The sequence below is a fragment of the Macrobrachium nipponense genome, chromosome 7 (assembly GCF_015104395.2).
Source record: "Macrobrachium nipponense isolate FS-2020 chromosome 7, ASM1510439v2, whole genome shotgun sequence".
NCBI classification, from domain to species: Eukaryota; Metazoa; Arthropoda; class Malacostraca; order Decapoda; family Palaemonidae; genus Macrobrachium; species Macrobrachium nipponense.
In genome coordinates this window covers 11,113,466-11,137,967 of record NC_061109.1, presented here as the reverse complement: position 1 = coordinate 11,137,967, position 24,502 = coordinate 11,113,466, and the positions used below count along the sequence as shown (strand labels likewise).

General features: G+C 44.8%; 1 protein-coding gene across 1 annotated transcript in view; it reads right to left on the bottom strand.

The window, feature by feature from the left end:
• LOC135217537 (serine/threonine-protein kinase atr-like) overlaps window positions 1-24,502 on the bottom strand; it is a 796,062-nt gene that overhangs the window by 531,703 nt on the left and 239,857 nt on the right. Inside the window, 1 exon segment of the mRNA XM_064253504.1 lies at window positions 14,180-14,269. Coding sequence (XP_064109574.1) covers window positions 14,180-14,269 — 90 coding nt within the window.

Here is a 24,502-nt window from a genome sequence, read left to right as displayed (position 1 = left end):
ATTTCTTGGAGGCTCATGGCCCCCTCTGGCCCCCATTGCTCTCCTGCCTCCCCCAGGACTCCTCTATGTTGGCTCTCGCGTGCTACCACCTTGCGGAGCCTCACCAACATTCTCTGGGTTGCGCCTTATTGCTCTGCCAGTGAGGCCATCAACTAGCACTGGTCATGGAGATGTTGTAACATCACTCCCAGTGCCCTCTCAGCCTAAGATGTCAGATGCCACAGCTGCTCATCCTCCCATCACTATGAAGTCATCTCTTCCCGTTATGACGTCATCGTCCTCTCTCGCTGAGCTATCTGAACTCTGTTTTGGAAAAGAGGTTTTCTGCCTTTGCTACAAAGAAGAAGGATTGTAAACTTAAGGTCTCTTCTCCACCTCCTGCTTCTAAGAGACCTCGTAAGGAAATGAGTTTAACTCCTTCTTTTTCTTCTCCATCACTGCCTAGCCATTGTGTCACACATTGGAGGATCAAGAACTTTGTGGTGTCTGACAGTACAGTGGGCCAAGTGGCAAAGTTATGGAGCAGAGAAAATGTTCTGCAGGTGAGATATCTACTGCCATTCAACTCCTCTTCCCCCTCTCAAAAAGACCCCTTCTCAGTCGGACACATGCTCGCAACTCCCCAAAGTTCTCGGCTCTTAGGGAGATAGTGTTTTACAGTTGCATTTTCCTAGTACCAAAAATGACAGGCAACTGGAAAACGGTAATCGACCTTTCCACTTTGAATCATTCTGTCAGGAAGACAAGGTTCAAGATGAAGACGCCACAAACATTGTTAGCAGCAATAAGGGACAATGACTTCTTGCTGTCAATAGACCTAAAGGATGCTTACTTCCAGATCCCTATTCACCCTTCATCCAGGAAGTTTCTTCACTTCCCTCTGGGATAGCAGTTATACCAGTTCAAGGTCCTGTGCTTTGGGCTAACCATGTCCCCTCAGGTGTTCACAAGGGTCTTTGCCCTTGACTCGACATGGACTTATGCTCAAGGGATTCGCCTGTTAAGGTACCTTGACGACTGGCTGGTCTTAGCAAGCTCCAAAAAGAAGCTGCTGCAGCAGGACAGAGATCGTCTTCTTCAGTTCTGTCGGGAACTAGGCATAATAGTAATCCTAGAGAAGTCCAATCTGGTTCCCAGCCAGAAAGCTCTTTATCTAGGTATGGTTATAGATACAGCAGCGTCGAGAGTTTTTCTGTCAGACCAGAGGTTGGAGAAATTGCGGTTAGTGGCACGCAAGTCCCTATCACAACCAGAACACCCAGCTCACCAATGGCAGGTCCTTTTGGGGATTTTGTCTTTTCTGGAGAAGCTGGTCCCTCATTCGTCTTCATCTTCGGTCTCTGCAATGGAGATTGAAAGACTTCTGGTCCCCAGCAGAAGATTCCCCTCTTCAGAGAGTTCCTCTGTCCAAAGAGGTGAAGCAAGACCTTTGTTGGTGGTTAGACAACTAGAATCTCTCAGTGGAAATCCCTCTGCATTCTCCCCCTCCAAACTTTCTTCTGTTTTCAGATGCCTCCATCACAAGTTGGGGTGCTCATCTGGGAGACCTCATTGCATTAGGCGTTTGGAGTGCAGAAGACAAGCTACTACACATCAATGTTTTGGAGCTGAAAGCAGCTTTTCTGGGTCTGAGAGAGTTTCAGGAGAGGGTAGAGGGTCATTCGGTGGCTCTGAGGTCCGACAACACCACGGTGGTCACCAATGTCAAAGTTGAATCCTTTTAAGAAGTGTACTCTACAAGTTCACATGTTGAGCTGAAATGTATTTTTAGACCATGGCTAATTCCCCAGGAAAGTGGTTTGGGACTTCTAAGAGGAACTTCATTCTAAATATTATTGGCATACTTGGTTAAGAAAAAGCCACTTTATACAACAAAGTTTCAGTGAGTGTTCTCCATCGGTACTGAGGAAAACAATTACAGTTTACAAAGATATAAAAATACAAATACACAGGTTTTAAAAGGCCAAACATTGGAAACTTTCAGTATGGGGTAAAAAAAAGTTAAGTATATCTTAGTTTAACCAGACCACTGAGCTGATTAACAGCTCTCCTAGGGCTGGCCCGAAGGATTAGATATTTTTACGTGGCTAGGAACCAATTGGTCACCTAGCAATGGGACCTACAGTTTATTGAGGGATCCGAACCACACTATATCGAGAAATGAATTTCTATCACCAGAAATAAATTCCTCTGATTCCGCAAAGGCAGGGCAGGGAATCGAACTTCAGACCACCGGATTGGCAGCTGAGCTCGAAAACAACTCGTCCAGCATGGAACTCAGTCTGGGGTTTTCCTTGAGCATCATAATTTCTTGGAGGCATGTTCTTGTTATTTACCTATACATAAAGTAACAAGACACTTGACGCTTTTATGTCTTTGTAAACTTTGTAATATTTTCTTAGTACAGCTGAAGACAACCTTAGTGAAGGTCAAAAGCAACTGCTCTGTATATTTACTCACTTAAATTTCATCGTATAAAGTGGCTTTTTCTTAACCATTCAAAACAAACAATGAGTTTTTATCACTGGATTTGGCCAACTTGTCATAAATTATTTGATGAACCCATACAACACACTTGCTTTCAGATAGTACTTCATTCAAATACTTGAGCTAAGTTTAAATGGAACAGACTTGGTACAGATCTGTGCCTCTTTTGTTTCACAAATTCAAATAAAAATATATTTTCTGGGCTCAGCTCGTGTCGGCCTATGAAAGGATCCTTAATATCATTCTTTCTAGGTAAAATTAACCTAAAATTACCAGAGAAAAACAAAATTAAGAAAATGTCAGTAAAACTGACTCGCTCACTCTTAAAAAGAAGTGTCGGTATGATAATAGGGGCGAGTGTGGAACACTACCACGAGACAAACACCAATTAGAACTTCCCATCAGAATCCCCCCAAGAGAGAGCTGATACCAACGGGCGATGCAGCCTCTACTACTACTACTAGAGGACGCCACGGACAGCAGCGCCCCTAGCGGACATCCTTAATTTTTAGCGCTAGCGACAAGTCGCCATTTTTCTTGTGCTGTGCTATTTCTGGATTTACCACTGTATTCTACCATGGAACGCTCAGCTATTGCCACGGCTAAGTTAAGTAACTCATAAGTAATATTTTACCACCATTTTATCTTCCGGGTACCTGTATTTTCCTCTTAATAGGTCATATACGGTTCCCTGGTTGTCTCGTGGCAGCGCCATGCTGCCTCGTAAGAATTCCCGGTCCTCCATACTGGGACTTCTTATACTTATGGGCTTACTTTATTACGTTCATTGTTTTTACATCGAGTTTTAGCTAGTTCAGCCCTCCTACCATTTCTCTTAGTTTGGTATTTAGGGCTATTTTGTTATTCCGGCCCAGCATCCCGGCTCTTGCTCTTCATCGGCTATCGCTGGCTCCGAGTAGGCCTCTGTTTCTTGGAACAGTCTGCCTCCTCCTGGGCTTCTTTCTCTTTTCTAAAAGTGTCTTTTCCATCTTTTCGATGTATTATTTATTACATTTAGGGTGTTAGGCTAGCCTAGGTGCTTGTTCCTTGTATTGGTACAGACTGGTTCACGTGGCCCTCTCACGGTTGTGTTGCTCGCGGCCTAGGCCACTAGCGGTCACGTGTCCCATCGCCTTACCTTTACCCTACCCCCGCCCTCCCCTTATGGTATAGGGAGGAGCTGGGGGACCCCTTGGTTGTCATGACAACCTCAGTTGCCTTCTCACCACTTCTCTGAGGCGGCCAGGGGTTCCTCCCAGCGGGGGGTATAGGGCGACCACTCATGAGGTACCGAGTCTCCATGCGGTAGTTGGTGAGGCGGGGAGGAGTAGGCCATCCCTCCCCCCTCTCTCTCGCTCCCGCCGTGTTTCTCCGAGACCTTCCCCCCCTCCCCAGTTGCTCAGCCACCTGCCTCGCTATACGAAAGGAGCCTTCCGTCGCAGCCGGGGCACCTTTGGTTATGGGTTACTGGCTCCGCTAGCGGGCGGGGTGGGCACCTCTAGTGGTCGGTTGCTTGCCTACTATATCCTTTCATCTCTCCCCCGCTACCGGAAGAGAGCTTGTCTCTTACCCGCGCACTCTTCTAGTAGACGGGCGGAGGAAGGTTAATTATTATCACTATTTTTAAGGATATACCCTAATTTTACAATGAATTGTATTATATGATTGAATTTATTTCCATCCCCGCCATTTTCCGTCGTGGTTTCCTTTTACCACCACTCCTGGTTGGTTTCTCTTTTGTGTCTCCGCCATCAGCGGAGCTATAGCCTAGAGATCACAACCAACCTGGTTACCACACGTATTTTGGCGGGGCTCTGGTTTAATCTAACTTTATCGCTCCGGCACAAGCGGAGCATCTGTTAGACTAAGTGTTTTCCTGGTACTCATGTATCTTTCCACTTACAGGCTACCAACTGCCAGGTCCCAGCGTGTAACGCGACGCTGTTCGACCCCTGTGGACATGATGAGTGTAGGTCTCACGCCCCCTGTGCCACGTCTTACAACGAGATGATCGTCTGGCACCCTGAAGCCTGCGCCATCTGCTACGACCTGGTCGGTCAGCTGGGAGATGGGTAAGTCCGTTATAGGCTTACTTATCATTTTACTAACAACTTTTAGTCGTAAGTTTGTTAACCCCGTTCCACCATTGGGAACTAATCTTGCCTTTCTTTCAGGCTACCGGTGTGAGGGAAGTCGCCCTCGCCACCCTGAAAGCGTGGGTGGGCGGCTTCGGGAAGAACGCCGCCAAAGGCCAGCCCTACATTCTGGATAAGAAGCTGGCCGTCCAGATCTTCCCCGCGGGCAAGTCGACTGGTTACGTTGACCCCTTGTCCGCTGCCCCGCTGATAGCCTCCATCCAGCAAGACCTCCAGCAATCCCTTTGGGGTCGTAGCCTCCCAGGAGTCGGTCCCGACGTCGCTGCCCTGGACCTTAACATCGAACCTATGGCGGTAGGGGTGGAGGATTTGTTGGTTGAGGTAGGTGTGTCGGGCGCCCAAGGTCTTTCCTTGGGTGCTTCTGGATCTTCTCCTGTCCCCTCTTCTAGTGCTTCATTCCAAGGCTTTGTGGGATCTGAGATCCCTACCCGCTCTCCCGCTCTCTCTGTACCCCCAAAGGTGAAGGGACAGAGAGAACCGAAGACTCTGGCCAAGACAACTTCTAGGAAGTCGTCTTCGTCTTCTTCGGCTAGGAAGTCGTCGACTTCCTACGCCGATGCGGTGAAAGCAAAGCCGAGCTCTTCTCACCCAAAGAGCTCCAGAAGCAAGGCTTCGAAGGAGAAGGCTCGCGCTCCCGCCGAGCCAGTGCCTTCTCCCGCCTCCACCGCTTCCACTCCAGCTACGCCGGTAGGGGTAGCAGGTCCTAGCACCTTTGATCCCTCTACTTTCTCAGCAGGGGTGATGCAACAGGTGGGCGAGATGATGGGCTCGCAAATCTCCGCCCTGGGGTCACGGTTCGAGCAGATGTTTGCACAGTTGTCAAACACTCTGTCTCAGTCTAGCCAATCAATTCAAGATCTCTCTAACAGGATGAGAGAAAATGAGGACCGAGTAGCTGGGCTATCTCAGGTTCCTCCTCCAGTCTCCCCAGCGTCAAGCACTGGGATTCTTCAACTCCCGCCATATGACTCTTTGCCAGCTTTTCTCTATGGAGAACCCATGGAGAGTAGCTGCCTACGCTCCGTTCAAGGATGGAATGATCTCTATCTCGGAGTGTGGAACTCGAAGGATTGAGGACTTCGAGTTTTACCCTCCGGGTCTGACGCAGCCTTTCATCGGTTATGCTAGGCTGACGCCAACGGCTCTGATGAGGGAAGACAAGATCTCTAAGGAGTCGGTCCTATATAGTAGAGATCATGCTCAGCGGGAATGGGTTCACTGCCTTGAGGACTGGGAGTGTACGAACACCAAACTCCAGGCCTACAAGAGTCCCTTCACTATTTTCGCGACGGAAGAGGAGGTTTCTCTTCCGTTCGCCACGAAATTAGTGGAGAAGTCCCTTCAGGCAGTCCTCAAGGATGAGCCCATCCCACAGTTGAGGGAGGCGGAGTCTACTTCTCCGCTCTTCCCGGCCTTCGGAGAATTGTGGGAGAACTTGCCAGCTACGTTCACGCTTGGTAAGCTCAAACCGGACTGCGCCATGGACCAGTTCGGCGAGAAACTACCAAGGCTGCCGGATTCCCTAATCCAGGCAGAGTTTGATGCGCGAACCAGGTTTGGCAGGTCCCTCAATTCCCTTATAATTACGGAAATGGCTGCCCTCTCTTACGCTACGGAACCGCTGTTCAAGATTCTAGCGAAATCTCAGTTCCAGACGGTTCTAACGGACGCTTTTGACTTCTTCCAGGCTAGGAGGAACTGTCGAAAGCATTAAGGCGTACTTATTAGCATGCCGAATAGACTCTTGGCCTCTAGTATGTGGGGAGCGGATCTCTTCCCAGAGTCCGCGGTTAACGAGGTACACCACGAAGCTGCTAGGCTCAACCAGAGCCTTAGAGCTAGGTGGGGTATTTCCTCGAAGAGGAAACAGGAGTCCGTTCCCACTGCTGGTAAGAAACCGAAGAAGGCTGGTAAGAGGCTCCAGCCATATAAAAAACTCCAGCAACAGCAGCAATTTGTGAAGGCGGTCCCGGTTACCCAACAAGGACAACCTGCCAGTTCAAAGCAGAATCAGCCTATCCTCCTGTTGCCCCCTCAATCTCAGCCATCCACTTCCTACGCTATCTCGCCGGCCTTCAACCCTACATATGAGGCTCAAGGCTACAATCAGCCGAGAGGTAGGGCGAGAGGTTACTTTCGTCAGCGTGGCGCAGGAAGGGGTACGAGGAGCAGACAGTTCAGAGGAGGGCGTGGTGGCCAACCCGCCCATCAACAATGAGGCTCCCCAGGTAGGAGGGAGGCTGTTCCTCTTCCGCCACAGGTGGGGGTTCAGCAATTGGGCACAGAGCATAGTGTCCAAAGGATTGGGCTGGAGTTGGATCAAAGATCCTCCTCCAATCAAATCATTCCACCAAATACCGTCAAAGGAATTGACAGATTACGCGGAAGAACTCCTTCAGAAAGGAGCTATTGCGAGAGTCAAGCATCTAAAATTTCAAGGTCGCTTATTCAGCGTGCCAAGAAAGGCTCAACAAAAAGAAGGGTAATCTTAGACTTGTCAAAGCTAAACTCTTTCATTCGTTGCGACAAGTTCAAGATGCTTACCCTCTCGCAAGTAAGGACCTTACTTCCGCGTGGAGCCGTCACATGCTCCATCGATCTTACAGACGCATACTATCATATCCCTATAGCCAGGCACTTCCGCCCATTCCTAGGATTCAGGCTAGGAAATCAAACATTCTCATTCAAAGTGATGCCCTTCGGTCTGAATGTAGCCCCCAGGGTATTCACAAAAATAGCAGAAGTGGTTGTTCAACAATTGAGAGCTCAGGGAATCATGGTAGCAGCATACCTCGACGATTGGTTGATCTGGGCACCAACAGTCGAGGAATGTCTCAAAGCCACCAAAAGGTAGTTCACTTTCTGGAACATCTGGGGTTCCAGATAAACAAAACGAAATCCAGACTTACTCCGGAATCTCGTTTTCAGTGGCTAGGAATCCAATGGGATTTGTCTTCCCACAATCTGTCAATTCCAGTGGCCAAACGGAAGGAAATAGCAAAATCTGTCAGACAATTTCTCAAATGCAAGCAAACGTCAAGAAGAAACCAGGAGAGAATCCTAGGGTCTCTTCAGTTTGCTTCGGTAACAGATATCCTTCTGAAAGCAAGGCTGAAAGATATAAATCGAATTTGGCGGTCAAGAGCAAACTCCAAATATCGAGACAAGTTGTCAGTAATCCCACAGATCCTCCGCAAACCAACTACGGCCTTGGTCAAAAGTAAAGAACTTAGCCAAGAAAGTACCCCTTCAATATCCCCTCCCAGTGTTAACCATTCACACGGATGCATCCCTGTCCGGGTGGGGGGGATACTCTCAGTTCAAACAGGTTCAGGGGACTTGGTCAGTTCAATTTCGCCAGCTCCACATAAACGTGTTGGAAGCAATGGCAGTATTTCTCACTCTGAAGAGACTGCTTCCCCCGAAGAAGTCTCATCTAAGGCTAGTTTTGGACAGTGCAGTGGTAGTTCATTGCATCAACAGAGGAGGGTCCAAATCCAAGCATGTGAATCATGTCATGATAGCCATCTTTGCATTAGCAAACAAACACAAATGGCATCTGTCTGCCACTCACCTGGCAGGAGTAAGGAATGTGATAGCAGACGCCCTGTCCCGGTCAGTTCCTCTGGAATCAGAGTGGTCTCTGGACGGCGGGTCATTCCAGTGGGTAAGCCGGAGAGTCCCAGGTCTCCAAGTGGATCTCTTCGCCTCACAAGCGAACCACAAGCTCCCTTGCTATGTGGCCCCCAACCTGGACCCTCTGGCTTATGCCACGGACGCCCTGTCGTTGGATTGGAATCAGTGGAGGAGAATTTATATTTTTCCTCCAGTGAATCTTCTCGTGAAAGTCCTAAGCAAACTAAGGTCTTTCAAAGGGATAGTAGCTCTGATTGCTCCGGACTGGCCCAAGAGCAACTGGTATCCTCTTCTTCTGGAATTGGGTCTCCGACCTCAACGGATCCCCAATCCCAAGCTATCACAATCAGTACAAATGAGGACTGTGTTCGCTTCCTCAGGAATTCTCCAGACCCTAACTTTATGGACTTCATGAAGTTTGCGGCTAATAAAGATGCTGATATTGACCCACAGAATATTCTCTTCCTAGAATCAGATAAGAGAGAGTCAACCATTAGACAATATGACTCAGCTGTTAAAAAATTAGCATCTTTCTTGAGAGAATCGAACACTACAACCATGACAGTTAATTTGGCTATATCCTTTTTCAGGTCCTTTTTGTTTGAAAAAGGTTTAGCAGCTAGCACGATTACCACTCATAAGTCGGCTTTGAAGAAAATCTTTCAAGTAGGTTTTCAGATAGATCTGACTGAATCTTATTTCACATCTATCTCTAAAGCCTGTGCTAGACTTAGACCTTCTCAGAGGCCTACTACAGTTTCATGGTTCTTGAATGATGTCCTCAAACTAGCTTCAGATACTGACACCTCATCCTGTACATTTATAATGCTCCTGAGGAAGACATTATTCTTATTAAGCCTAGCCTCAGGAGCCAGAATTTCAGAACTGTCGGCTCTATCCAGGGATGCGGGTCATGTGGAATTCCTCCCATCAGGAGAAGTTCTACTTGCTCCGGATCGTAGCTTTTTAGCCAAAAATGAGGATCCTCTTGCAAGGTGGGCTCCTTGGAAGGTTATCCCACTTCCACAGGATCCTTCTCTCTGCCCAGTATCAACTCTTAGAGCCTTTCTATCTCGTACTTCTTCAAGATCCTCAGGTGCTCTCTTCATGAGAGAAAAAGGTGGTACTTTGTCAGTAAAAGGTATTAGACAACAAATCCTTTACTTCATTAAACAAGCCAACCCTGAGTCATTCCCAAAAGCACATGATATCAGGGGAGTAGCCACCTCAATTAATTATTTTCAACATATGAACTTTGAGGATCTTAAAAAGTATACTGGATGGAAATCCCCGACAGTCTTTAAACGGCATTATTTTAAGTCCTTGGAATCTTTAAAGTTTTCAGCAGTAGCAGCGGGAAACATTGTTTCCCCTGATACTGTATAGTAGTTGTAGTATAGATCCAGGTCTCCTTTCTACCTACATCAGCCAACATGCTCACCCTATCGCCAGGCTACTCGAATATCATAGCCTTAGCCGTTGAATCATATAGTGGATTGTCCCTTATTTTTTTTTTTTGCTAGGGACATCCACACTTGTACTGATAATGTACTTCAGTGTACCTACCCTTATTTTTATGCTAGGGTAGGACACAATGTGTTTGTATATATTCACCATTTTTGTATTAATGATGAACTTCAGTGTACCTACCCTTATTTTTATGCTAGGGTAGGACACAATGTGTTTGTATATTTTGCAATACTTGTATTAATGATGGACTTCAGTGTACCTACCCTTATTTTTATGCTAGGGTAGGACACAATGAGTTTGTATATTTTGTAAATTTGTTAAGTAAATCCCTTTTTCTTTATATTACATGCATCACTGTAATTTACTGTAATTACCATTTAAGTACTTTAAGATTACTAACGTTCTATTGTTTTACTGTTTAGTATAAGTTAGTTTAAGTGCTTAGTTTGTATGCTGTAATTGATTTACTTATATTATATCCATCATTTTACACTGTTTTTCATTGTCCCTTTTTTCCCATCTTGTCTGTTTCTCTGGTACTCTTTCATAGGCCGACACGAGCTGAGCCCAGAAAAGGGATTTTGACGAAGGAAAAATCTATTTCTGGGTGATTGGCTCGTGTCGCCCTATGAAACCCCCCCTTTATGGTTTGTTTCCCCCCCTTGCAGGACAAGATGTATTTTACTTGTTTTTAGATTAAGGATGTCCGCTAGGGGCGCTGCTGTCCGTGGCGTCCTCTAGTAGTAGTAGTAGAGGCTGCATCGCCCGTTGGTATCAGCTCTCTCTTGGGGGGATTCTGATGGGAAGTTCTAATTGGTGTTTGTCTCGTGGTAGTGTTCCACACTCGCCCCTATTATCATACCGACACTTCTTTTTAAGAGTGAGCGAGTCAGTTTTACTGACATTTTCTTAATTTTGTTTTTCTCTGGTAATTTTAGGTTAATTTTACCTAGAAAGAATGATATTAAGGATCCTTTCATAGGGCGACACGAGCCAATCACCCAGAAATAGATTTTTCCTTCGTCAAAATCCCTTTTTTTATTAATTTGTATTTTTTACAGCTAACAATCCTGAGGTCTTAACAGTAGGATAAATTCTCTGGCGGCAGCTGGAAACTGGTTAAAAACAATCAAAAAAAGTAAATGCAAGGAATCTGTGGCATCTGGTATCCAATACATAGTTGAGGTGGATATTTTTATTAAAATGCACAACGTACAAAATCATTTTTTTGAGACACCAGGATTTTCTTACAATTAATCATATCTGCAAAAATAAAAGCGTGGCCAGCAAACATGGATGGAAATGCTACAAAAAATATATATTTCTTTTCTCATACCATTTCCTTCCATGTTTGGAGCCCCTGCTTTTATTTTTGTAGCATGATTAATTGTAAGAAAAGCATGGTGTCTCATAATTATTTTGTACTTTTTAGTGCATTTTAATAAGAGCATGTTATTAAAATTTTTCTTTAAATTCCTTTATTTTATACTTTTTAGTTTTGAAAGAAATTGTGACCAATCTATGATTGTGGCTAATGAAATTGAACAAGATATCCTGTCAAGCCAAAAAAGGTTTGAAAAACCTATAGAGTTATTAACATATCCTACAAGTCAACGAAGGAATGGAAAATCCGAAGTTTCATACCACTTGGACCATCGATGAATAGTCTAGTTTTTTCACTCTTACATAAGTTTTATTTTAACTTTGACATTTACAATTGACTCCTGATCTCCTTTTTCAGCTGAGAGCAACCAGATTTGCTGAACAACTGCAATAATATGCAGTAACTAGGCCTTGTTGTCAAACTTCTCAGTTCCATGGGGTCTTTTATTTCTCACCCCATTGAATAACATTAATAACAATAATAATGATAAGAAAATAAACTCAACTGCAATGATTCATCAATAACAGTGATTATCCATAACAGTGATTATCCTAAAGTGAGTAAACACTGAAAATATTTACTATAATTCACTGACATGATATTCAATAACAAAATGCTTAATAAATAATAAATTTCCCACAATCGAGACCATGACTGAAGTGCTATAAACAAAGCAAAGCTCAAGCAAAGTAGAAAACACCTTTGGCAAGAAAGACTCTCTATGTACAGCTTGAGCCACCTCCTCTTTTGCAACCTTAGACCTCTTGATCGGAGCTTTATCATCCTTACGGTGACAAACTGGCACTGAGGTAGAAGAAGGAGGGGCACTTCCAATACCATCCTCAAGTACGTGCAAGCCAGAGGTACGTCTGTGTACAGAAGACGAAGGTTCCACACTCAAATTGTCACGAACGCATCCAAATGGAGAGACACAGACGTGAAGGGAAGACGTCGATGGATTACCAGTATCCACAGAGGAGATCTGGGCAAGCAGCGACGGAGAGGAAAACTTCTTCCTGTAGGCTTCCCTGCCAGAACCACGAACACTAACCCTAGATGGAGAAGGACAATCATGAGGGGAACTAGGTAAAGAGCTCCTCTTGGTAGAGTAACCACAGACGTGAGAAGAAGGCGAAACACTCCCTCTGCTCAAAAAAGGCAAAATCGCAATGTCCTCTACCCTCCAGTGTCTGATGCGATAACGACAAGGCAGCGATGGAAGTGAAAAAAGAGTAGAGGCAACTTCTTCCCTATGAGTTCTCTTCGCAGCAGGGGGAGGAGAAGAGACCTTCCGTTTAAGTCTCCTTCGAAGCAAATGCAGAGAACCTCTTCCAAAACAGAGTCCAGCCTCTTGAAGGCCACCTGAAGCAAAGCTTCCAATGGATCAGCAAGCGAGGACGATGATGTCATAGTAGGAAGAGATGACATCATAGCAGCGGGAGGATGAGCGGCTGCTACCACTGACGTCATGGAACGAGTGGATGCTGAGAGTAACGTCATGATCTCCTGAAGACCAGCGCTAGTCGATAGCCTCAATGGCAGAGCTGGCCGCCCTTGAGACCCAGTATACATGAGACCAGAGGGAGGAGGGAGAACAGCGGGAGGTTGGGGGGGGGGTCGGGTTATGGGCCTCCATGAAATGCAACAACAAACCTTCCAAGGAAAGGTCAACCCCATAGCCCAAGTGATGCCCAAATCGCTGCCATTTTGGATGACTACAAATCTGAAATAAAAGAACATGATGATGAAGCCTCCTCAACCCCCGGATGAAAACAGGAACCCGAGGAAGAGGGAGCTACATTACACATAAAATCAGCCTGTGGCACTACCAATACTTCCATTGATGAATAAATGGAAGAAATGGAAGGAGACACAGGAACACCAGAATTAGCATCAAACGAAGGAGAAGGAGCAGTCAAATCTTCCTGAAGCGGCGAAGAAAATCCCTCCCAAGAAGGAAGAGTCAAAACTCTGTGTTGCTCCCTTTTCTTATAAAATAACTTCCACTGAGCTTTGGGCCAGGCACAAAATTCCGGGCAAGGATTCAATACATACAAAAATGAACTCTGCACCTACTGCAAGTTGTATGCAGATCCATAGCCATAGAAGCCAAAAATCTCGAGCACGGGAATCCTCGAATGCCCAGGCACATAAGCTGGCGAGGACATGGAGACTCGGAGGAAGCCATAACCCAAAAACACACACACAACACACTGAAAGAATGGAACATGGGTAACAAAAAACAACCGGCTTGGAAGGAGAGCAAAGCGTAAGCATCTACTCTCCCAAGGCGGTTAGGAAAAGACTGGGCGTCACGGGGTTATGTGCGTCACTGACCAGCTTTCACCTCGTATGCGCAGGCGTTCAAGGATTCCTTGCTTACAATATTTGATTGTAATAACCGGTTACCAGCTGTGCTTGGAAAAACATCCTATTGTTAAGACCGAAGGTTTGTTTTGCAAACAAACAATCCTAGTATGCTAATATTACTACATATACCTATATGTATACATACTTATAACATAACTCAAAGTATCAGGGCACAAAAAAACTGGAAATAATAATTAACTCAAAAGAGTCATAAAAGCAATAACAATGCCAAACCTACCTGCAACATGTAAACCAACATGACAGCAAACAGAACAACTATTCAGACAAGACTTTAGCATAACTTAAAGTTGTCAATAAATAAAACAAGTAGTTTCTTACAACACCAACCAATGCCAAATGATATTAATATGGTAATCAGACAATACTCCATATGTGAACTTGTAACCAAGTGTGATAGATCTTTATGAGAGAAATATGATCAAAATTTACCAAGACTACTAAGTCTGTTACCAAAATACTGCAGAAGCCAGATAGATGCTCAGGCAGATGAACAGGAGAGACTCCTCTTTTTCTGTGGAATGTCAGGATTGAACACACACACAATAAAGCTACTTTAAAGTAAAGGTACTATTATTGGAAAAAAATTATCTTAGTAAAAATTTATATCTTTACATTTACCTAGTAATATATTAAAAGGATTTATCATCAATCTCACCTGGTAAATGTTCTCCAATTTCATCAAAATATTAAAAATTGAATCAGTTATACTTTGGAGCCATTCATCAGGAAGGAACTGCAGTAGTACCTGTAAAGAATTGTGAAATTCTGAGATAAATGAAGATAATGTGCAAAGAAATTACATAAGATATAACTAATTCTGACTTTTAAGCACCTTTGTTGTTTATGCCCTACTGAGAGCATTGCACCTCTTAACCTATATTTGCACATCCATCATACTATATGAAAGAAAACAATTTCTTAATTACATTTCTGATTCAACAATTTAATTTCTATCCATTCTCCTTGCCTTCTCCTGACCTTCAAACATCCCTTGCTTTAATTTTGACATTTAAGAACGAAGCCATAAAGCCTTGCCTTTAGAACCCTGATTTTGCAGTCTTGTTGAACAATCTTGTAAAAATAATAATAATAATAATAATAATAATACTAATAATAATAATAATAACTCCAGCATTGTATCTAAAATCACAATGCACCCAAATGAATGACCACATGAAGAACATCCTTAGAACAAAAAGACAAGAGTAAGGGAAATATAGCCAGTAACTACAGGCCTATCACCTGCCTACCAATAATGTGGAAGTTACTAACAGGTATCATCAGTGAAAGGCTATACAACTACCTAGAGGAGACAAACACCATCCCCCACCAACAGAAAGGCTGCAGAAGGAAGTGTAGGGGCACAAAAGACCAGCTAATCATAGACAAAATGGTAATGAAGAACTGTAGGAGAAGGAAAACCACCCTAAGCATGGCATGGATAGACTATAAGAAAGCCTTCGACATGATACCACACACATGGCTAATAGAATGCCTGAAAATATATGGGGCAGAGGAAAACACCATCAGCTTCCTCAAAAATACAATGCACAACTGGAATACAATACTTACAAGCTCTGGAATAAGACTAGCAGGTTAATATCAGGAGAGGGATCTTCCTGGGCGACTCACTGTCCCCACTACTCTTCGTAGTAGCCATGATTCCCATGACAAAAGTACTACAGAAGATGGATGCCGGGTACCAACTCAAGAAAAGAGGCAGCAGAATTAACCATCTGATGTTCATGGACGATATCAAGCTGTATGGTAAGAGCATCAAGGAAATAGATACCCTAATCCAGACTGTAAGGATTGTATCTGGGGACATTAGGATGGAGTTTGGAATAGAAAAATGCACCTTAGTCAACATACAAAAGGGCAAAGTAACAAGAACTGAAGGGATAAAGCTACCAGATGGGAGCAACATCAAACACATAGATGAGACTGGATACAAATACCTGTGAATAATGGAAGGAGGGGATATAAAACACCAAGAGATGAAAGACACGTTCAGGAAAGAATATATGCAGAGACTCGAGGCGATACTCAAGTCAAAACTCAACGCCAGAAATATGATAAAACCCATAAACACATGGGCAGTGCCAGCAATCAGATAGTGCAGGGATAGTGGAATGGACGAAGCCAGAACTCCGCAGCATAGATAAGAAAACCAGGAAACATATGACAATACACAAAGCACTACACCCAAGAGCAAATACGGACAGACTATACATAACATGAAAGGAAGGAGGGAGAGGACTACTAAGTACAGGCAGTCCCCGGGTTACGACGGGGGTTCCGTTCTTGAGACGCGTCGTAAGCCGAAAATCGTCGTAAGCCGGAACGACGCTTGGAAATATGTCTTAAACTAATAAAAAGTTATAAAAACCTTACTTGTAATCCTTTGGTTACACTACATGTTGTTTCCTGTAGTATTATGTACAACCTGGAGTTATTTTCATAAAAGAATGCTGGTTCTTGAAGGTAAAAACTATTGTAATCCTCTGGTGACACTACATTCTTGAAGTTTTATGTACAACCTGGAGTGATTTTGCAAAATCTTGAGGGCTACAAGAACAGCTGATTACTATTTACGTATCATATAGACTAATTAAAGTAAATGTATCTTTAAATAGGCTTATATATTAGTATCAACAAAACATTTCCTGCCATGAGTCAGAGGCCGTTTAATGAAACGAACACTTCTCTGTCCTATCTGTTCAGAAAATAAACGTTACGTCAATCCCCGAGACCATTGTTGCCAAAGCGTCGCTCTCTCTCTCTCTCATCTCTCTCTCTCTCTCTCTCTCTCTCACTCTCTCTCTCTCTCTCTCTCTGATCAAATTACATTGGAAACTTGACATAAAAAAGACGATTGCCCTAATATACGAATGTTTTGAGATACAACAGAAAATTTGCGAAAATACAAGCTTTGATATACAACGAAATATTTGAGATACGATTTTGCGATGAGTGTTAGTTGTATAGGCGACCGATACAAATGGCGTTCAGTCTGTTTGTTTGTTGGTGCTGCATGTTAACACGTCGTTGTTTAGTTCGTTGTATTTGCGCCTATTTTTCGTGTTATTTTGTCTATTTTATTATTAACCATGGGTCTCAAAGCTAAAGACAAAGCAGGTGATAGAATAAAAAACCCAAGAAAATGATTTCGATGGAAGCAAAACATGAAATTATAGCAAAGCATGAACGTGGCGTTCGTATCGTCGATTTGGCAAACGAGTATGGTCGAAATCCTTCTACAATATCCACGATCATCAAGCAGAAGGAAGCTATAAAAAACCCCCGAAACCATTGTTGCCAAAGCGTCTCTTCTCTCTCCTCTCCTCTCATCTCTCTCTCTCTCTCTCTCGCTCTCCTTTCATCCTCTTCTCTCTCTCTCATCCGTCCTCTCTCTCATCACAAATTACGTACTGGATAATGTCTCTCTTTGGATACTTCGATTTTGCCAAATATTGAGGGCTACAAGAACAGTTGATTACTATTTACGTATCATATAGACTAATTAAAGTAAACGTATCTTTAAATAGGCTTATATTATTAGTATCAACAAAACATTTACTGGCATGAGTCAGAGGCCGTTTAACGAAACGAACACTTCTCTGTCCTTAACTCGGAGCGTCGGAAGACGCCTCTCTCTCTCTCTCTCTCTCTCTCTCTCTCTCTCTCTCTCTCTCTCTCTCTCTCTCTCTCTCTCTCTCTCTCTCTCTCTCTCTCTGATCAAATTACTGGATAATGTCTCTCTTTGGATACTTGGAATTTGCGTTGTAATCTAACCAGAAACTTCGTTTTGTTATTATTACTGGAAACAAGCAATGATTTTTTCATTATTTGCGCTTTTGGACTGTTATATGTAAACTAGTATGTATTCATTCGCTCGGAAACTAGTTCCGCATATGAGGCGTCACTAAAAAAACATAGAAAAATACAACATAAAAAGTGTCGAAAATCATCATAATCTCAAAATTTTTGTTGTAATCTAACCAGAAACTTATTTTTATTAATATACTGTGCTAAACTATAAAGGATTTTTATCATAGTATGCGTTTTTTAAAAGCGTCGTTAACTCGGAGCGTCGGAAGCGTCAGCGTCGTAACCTCGGAACAAGCGTCGTAACCCAGGACAGATTTTTCCATTGAATATTTAAGAAAAAGAGTCGTAACCTCGGAACGTCGTAAGCCGGAACCGTCGTAACCCGGGGACCGCCTGTATAGAGGACTGCGTCAACATCGAGAACAGAGCACTGGGGCAATATCTGAAAACCAGTGAAGACGAGTGGCTAAAGAGTGCATGGGAAGAAGGACTAATAAAAGTAGACAAAGACCCACAAATATACAGAGACAGGAGAATGACAAACAGAACAGAGGACTGGCACAACAAACCGATGCACGGACAACACATGAGACAGACTAAAGAACTAGCTAGCGATGACACATGGCAATGGCTACAGAGGGGAGAGCTAAAGAAGGAAACTGAAGGAATGATAACAGCGGCACAAGATCAGGCCCTAAGAACCAGATATGTTCAAAGAACGATAAACAGAAATAACATCTCTCCCATATGTAGGAAGTGCAATACGAAAAATGAAACCATAAACCACATAGCAAGCGAATGTCCGGCACTTGCACAGAACCAGTACAAAAAGAGGCATGATTTTGTGGCAAAAGCCCTCCACTGGAGCCTGTGCAAGAAACATCAGCTACCTTGCAGTAATAAGTGGTACGAGCACCAACCTGAGGGAGTGATAGAAAACAATCAGGCAAAGATCCTTTGGGACTATGGTATCAGAACAGATAGGATGATATGTGCAAATAGACCAGACGTGACGTTGATTGACAAAATCAAGAAGAAAGTATCACTCGTTGATGTCGCAATACCATGGGACACCAGAGTTGAAGAGAAAGAGAGGGAAAAAATGGATAAATATCAAGATCTGAAAATAGAAATAAGAAGGATATGGGATATACCAGTGGAAATATGATATTGTTATGATACAATAAAGTTTCATACATACTTACCTGGCAGATATATACATAGCTAAGACTCTGTCGTCCCCGACAGAAATTCAAATTTCGCGCCACTCGCTACAGGTAGGTCAGGTGATCTACCGGCCTGCCCTGTGTGGCAGGACTAGGAACCATTCCCGTTTTCTATCATATTTTCTCTCTTCCACCTGTCTCCTGCGGGGAGGCTGGGTGGGCCATTAATTGTATATATCTGCCAGGTAAGTATGTATGAAACTTTATTGTATCATAACAATATCATTTTCATACAATCAACTTACCTGTCAGATATATACATAGCTGATTGGCACCCTTTGGTGGAGGGTAAGAGAGCTACTTATGGAATAGACAAGTAAACAACATATGTTGAAGGTATAAATAAACCTTGGTTCCTACCTGATAGGTGGTAGACTTCGTGGGTGCTGCCCAGGAGTCTGCATCACCTCAAGAAACTTTAGCGAGATATATGATCTATGGCCAAGAGTTCTTGTGGGTCTGCCGATGGGGTCTTATCCGCTTACTCGGCAGAGCCTGAAAGGACTTTGTCAATGGGTGCTGATCCACTTATATGACAATACACCTTATGAAGGAGCACACAACCAATCCCGACCACCTGATCCTAACCACCGTGTTAGTATTAAAAATTGTTCCGAGTTATCCCCAAACTCTTCACAACAACCATAACTCAAAAACACATTACGCACACACATAATCTAAAAAAAAAAAAATAATGATACTCATCTAATAAGATATCACAAGAGTTCCTTACTGAACAATAGTGACTGGCCGCCAGTGCGACGTCTGCACTTTGTCAGCAGAAAGTCTAGAACATATCTAATAGACGGTATGTAAAATTTTAAGGATTGGTGTTAGCTCCTATACCCAGGATCGTATCCGCTGACACGAAAGGACCTATAGAAAAACAATTCTCGTAGGTCACACGAACATCTCTCAAGTAGTGAGATGCAAATACTGAGTTACATCTCCAAAATGTCGCTTCCAAGATGTTCTTTAGCGACATATTTTCATGAAACGAGAGAGATGTCGCTACTGCTCTTACTTCATGAGCTTTCACTCTTAGAAGTCGAAAAGCGTCGTCAGGACAGATCTTATGCGCATCTGTAATGACGCTTCTCACAAAAAACGCTAGAGCATTCTTAGACATCAGTCTTGTGGGGTCTTTTACCGCGCACCAAAGACCTTGTGTAGAGCCCCCCATCTGGTGTTTTCTCTGAAGATAGAATTTCAGAGCTCTTACAGGACAAAGAGATCTTTCTGCCTCTCTCCCTACGAGACTCGATAAACCTTTAACCTCGAAGGTCCTAGCCCAGGGATTCGAGGGATTCTCGTTTTTAGCTAGAAACAAAGCTTTAAACGAGCAAATGGCTGAGTCCCCCTTAAATCCTACTTTATCCTCTAGAGCATGCAGTTCACTAACTCTTTTTGCTGTGGCTAAAGCTAATAGGAACAAACATTTTCTAGTCAGGTCTCGAAAAGATGCCAGATGAGGAGGTTTGAACTTTTCAGATGATAGGAATTTTAAAACTACATCAAGGTTCCAGCTAGGAGGAGCTGGCCCCGAAGACTTCGTAGTTTCAAAGGATCTTATGAGATCATGGAGATCCTTATTCTCTGTTAGATCTAGTCCTCTATTCCTGAAGACTGCAGAAAGCATACCTCTGTAACCCTTTATTGTGGGTACAGATAGATGAGAATCTTCCCTCAAGAATAGTAAGAAATCAGCGATTTCCATCACAGAGGTAGTGGAGGAGGACAACTTCTTAGACTTGCACCACCTTCTAAAAACTTCCCACTTAGACTGATATACTTGTCTAGTGGAAGCTCTGCGGGCTCTCGCAATCGCGCTTGCAACTTTGCGAGAAAACCCTCTCACTCTGACAAGTCTTTCGATAGTCGAAAGGCAGTCAGAGCGAGAGCGGGGAGGTTTTGATGATACCTCTGGATGTGTGGTTCTTTGAGAAGATCCGTCCTTCTTGGGAGGGATCTGGGAAAATCTACTGTCCACTCCACCACCTCTGTGAACCAGTCTTGTGCTGGCCAAAAAGGGCTATCAGGGTCATCCGTGTTCCTTCTGAAGCCACAAATTTCTTTAGAACTAGTCCCAGGATCTTGAACGGCGGAAAGGCGTAGACGTCTACGTGAGACCAGTCAAGTAGGAAGGCGTCGACCATCAGAGCTCTGGGATCTTCTACCACCGAACAAAATACCTCTAGTATTTTGGAAAGGAATGTGGCGAAGAGATCCACATGAGGAGTCCCCCATAGAGACCAGAGACTCTGACACACTTCTGAGTGGAGGGTCCACTCTGTATGAAGGACCTGGTTCCTCCTGCTGAACCTGTGCGCCCTTACGTTCCTTTCTCCCTGAATAAATCTCGTAAGCAGGGAGATATTTCTCTGGGAAGTCCAAAACAGTAGTTCATTTGCCAGTTCGTAAAGGAACAAGGAGTGAGTCCCTCCTTGTTTCCTAATGTAGGCCAACGCTGTGGTGTTGTCTATATTCACTTGAACAACTTTGTTCGATACCAAAGGTTCTAGGCTCTTTAGAGCCAGATGTACGGCAAAGAGCTCCTTGCAGTTTATGTGCCAGGACACCTGTCCTGCTTCCCAGATGCCTGACACCTCTCTTGAGCCTAAAGTTGCTCCCCAACCCTTCTCCGACGCGTTGGAGTATAACACTAGGTTTGGGTTCTGAACCTTCAGGGAGATTCCCTTGTTCTCCTTCAATGGGGGCAACCACCATTCCAAGTGAGGCTTCATCTCCACTGGAATGGGAAAGGCGTCCGATAGATTTCCTGTCTTCCAACTCCAAGACCTCTTGAGGAAGAATTGAAGTGGACGTATATGCAGTCGACTAAGTTTTGTCTGGGGGTCAGCTGCGACTTCTCGAGGTTCACGAGTAATCCCAATGACTTGATCAAGTTCATGGTCAGAATAAGGTCCTCCAAACACTGTCTCTCTGATCTGGCCCTGATGAGCCAGTCGTCCAGATACAGAGAGATATTCACCCCTTTTAGGTGAAGAAACCTTGCCACATTCTTCATCAGGCTTGTGAAGACCTGAGGAGCTGTGGACAGGCCGAAACACAAGGCCCTGAACTGAAAGATCCTTCCCTCCGCCATGAAACGGAGGTACTTCTTCGACGAAGGGTGAATCGGTATGTGAAAATAGGCGTCCTGGAGATCCAGAGACACCATCCAATCTCCTTGGCGTAAAGCTGAAAGGACTGAGGCCGAAGTCTCCATGGAGAACTTCTCCTTCTGAACAAATTTGTTCAGAGCGCTGACGTCTAGTACTGGTCTCCAGCCCCCCGAGGCCTTTGCAACCAGAAAAAGGCGATTGTAAAACCCCGGGGAGTTTTGATCCAGCACTAGTTCTATCGCTCTCTTGTCCCACATCTGATCCACCATCAGTCGAAGAGTATCCCTCAGTACAGGGTCCCTGTATCTGGCTGACAGTTCCCGCGGAGTTGACGTTAGGGGAGGACTGTCGTGGAAAGGTATAAGGTATCCCTTCCTTATCATAGACAGAGAAGAGGCGTCCGTGCCTATACGTGCCCAGGCCTCCGCAAATTCTAAGAGCCTGGCACCTGCTGGTGTTTGGAGCATCATTTACCCTTTTTAAAGGGACGGAAGGCAGACTTACCTCTCCTCTCAGGAGCCTTCCTTCTTGAGGGTGCTCTGGGGGGAGGGCCTCCTCGAAAGGGCTGAACAGACGTACTCGGTCCTTTCTTTTCAACCTCAGCCGCAGGTCTCTTCTTCCTTGATGACTGAGTAAGAGGGTCTTGAGTCGCCTTCTCAGTTAATGACCGGGAAATGTCTTTCACTAACTGAGAAGGAAACAAAAAGTCCGATAAGGGAGAGTAAAACAAAGTGCTTGCTCTCTTGTAGAGTTGGGAGACTGCTTTGGTCAAAAAAGCACTGAAGACTGTCCTCTTCTTAAGAAGTACCGCTCCAAATAAAGAGGAGATTTCTAAAGAGCCATCTTGTACTGCCTTGTCGATACACGACAGTATACAAAGGAGTACTTCTGGGTCGAGTCCTTCTGCGTCATGCGCCTTTTTGGACATCACCCCAAGGGACCAATCTAAGAAATTGAATACTTCCAATACATGGAAGAGTCCCTTGAGGAGATGATCCAGTTCTGAAATACCCCAAGTCACACGGGCAGAGTTCAAACCTTGTCTTCTCGATGCATCGACTAACGTTGAAAAGTCTGCTTCAGCCGAAGACGGGAGAGAAAGGTCCATATTCTCTCCCGTCTGATACCAAATGCCCCTACTGCCAGCGAGTCTCGCTGGGGGCATGCAGAAGACCGTCCTGACCAGCTCCTTCTTCGAATCCATCCAAGAATTCAAAGACTGAAGAGCCCTCTTCATAGATACGGTGGGTCTCATTCTAAGGAAAGACGAAGACTTCTTTGCCTTTACACTCGAAAACAGAGAGCGCGGAGAAGGAGGAGCGGCAAGGGTTAATGCGTCTCCATATTCTTCAAGAAGAAGGGCTGTCAAGACTTTGTAGCTTGACAGTCCTTCCCTTCTACGAGTCTCGTCTTCTGAGTTCTCATCTAACTCGGGGTCTAAAGGAGAATCCGTAGAAAAATCAGGACGTCTTTTCTCTGGGGGAGACAAACTCCTGATAGGAGAGGGACTAAGGGAGTGATAATCTCTCCTCTTCACAAAAGTTTGAGCCTTGTAAGAAGCTTCCCGATTGGCTGGCGCCATGCGCTTAGGTGGCTCCTCATATATGGATGACGCCTCGCGCTTGGATGATGCCTCGCGTCCGCCTAGCGTCCTGGCTGGCGCCTCGCGCTTGGCTGGCTCCTCACATCTGGAAGACATCTCGCGCCTGGAAGACGTCTCGCATTCAACTGGCGTCCTGGTTGGCGCCAAAAACTTGGCTGGCGCCTCGCGCTTCGATGACGCTTCACGTCCGGAAGGAGTCCTGGCTGGAGTCTCGCGCCTGGATGATTCCACGCCTCTGTATGACGCCTCGCGTCTGGAAGATGCCTCACGTCTGGCTGGCGTCCTGTCTTGCGCCTCGCGCCTGGTATATGCCTCTCTCGCTCTTGATCTAGAAAGAATGTCCTCTTCTACTTGTTTGGAAGAAGAAGCTTCATGTCTGGAAGACGCCTCGCGTCTGGCAGGGGAGAGAGGACGAGACTTCTTGATTGGAAGAGAAACGTCCTTCTTACGAGGAGGATCTCTAGCCAAAACCCCAACCAATGAGGCTAGCTGCTCTTGTTGGACAGCTAGAAGAACCTTTTCCTTGAAGCTTCTCCCACGTCTTCTTCAATGGGAGGAGAAGGAGAGTTCGAAGGCGAGCGATCTGCTACGTCCATGTAGGGAGACGTTGACGCAACCTTAGCCTTTTTGATTGAAGAGGGAGCTTCATCAGAGACGCGCTGCGGGCTTGAATTCAAATAAGGTTCTCTCCAATGCCTTTTCAGGGGCCTGGAAAGGTCCGAATCCTTCCACCCTTGTTTAGGTGAAGGAGAGGGAGAGGAAGAGAAACACTCTCGCAGGACGCTTTTTCTAAAGCGGTCCTGAGCAGTCTGAAGCGAAACAGAGCCTGCTGAAGGGACGTCTGACCGTTGGGGATTCTCCACGACCTCCTTAAGGCTTTCGACTTTCATTCTCCTCTGGGCATGGGAGCTTGGAAGCGGTCTAGGCCTGGGAGCGTCGCAGAGACGATCAAACGCCCCCTCCACAACACTGGGAGCACTCACTTCACTTAACACTTCACTCTCACTATCCTTACCTTGTAAGGCCGCCATTTTGGCGAATGCCAAAAACCACGATCCAGGTACGTCACCAAAAAGCCGAGAAACGATGATCCAAAGGTTGAAATAAGAATCTAAGTCAGGAGGTAGTAACAACAATGTTGATACCACCGGCGACAGAGAAAATATGATAGAAAACGGGAATGGTTCCTAGTC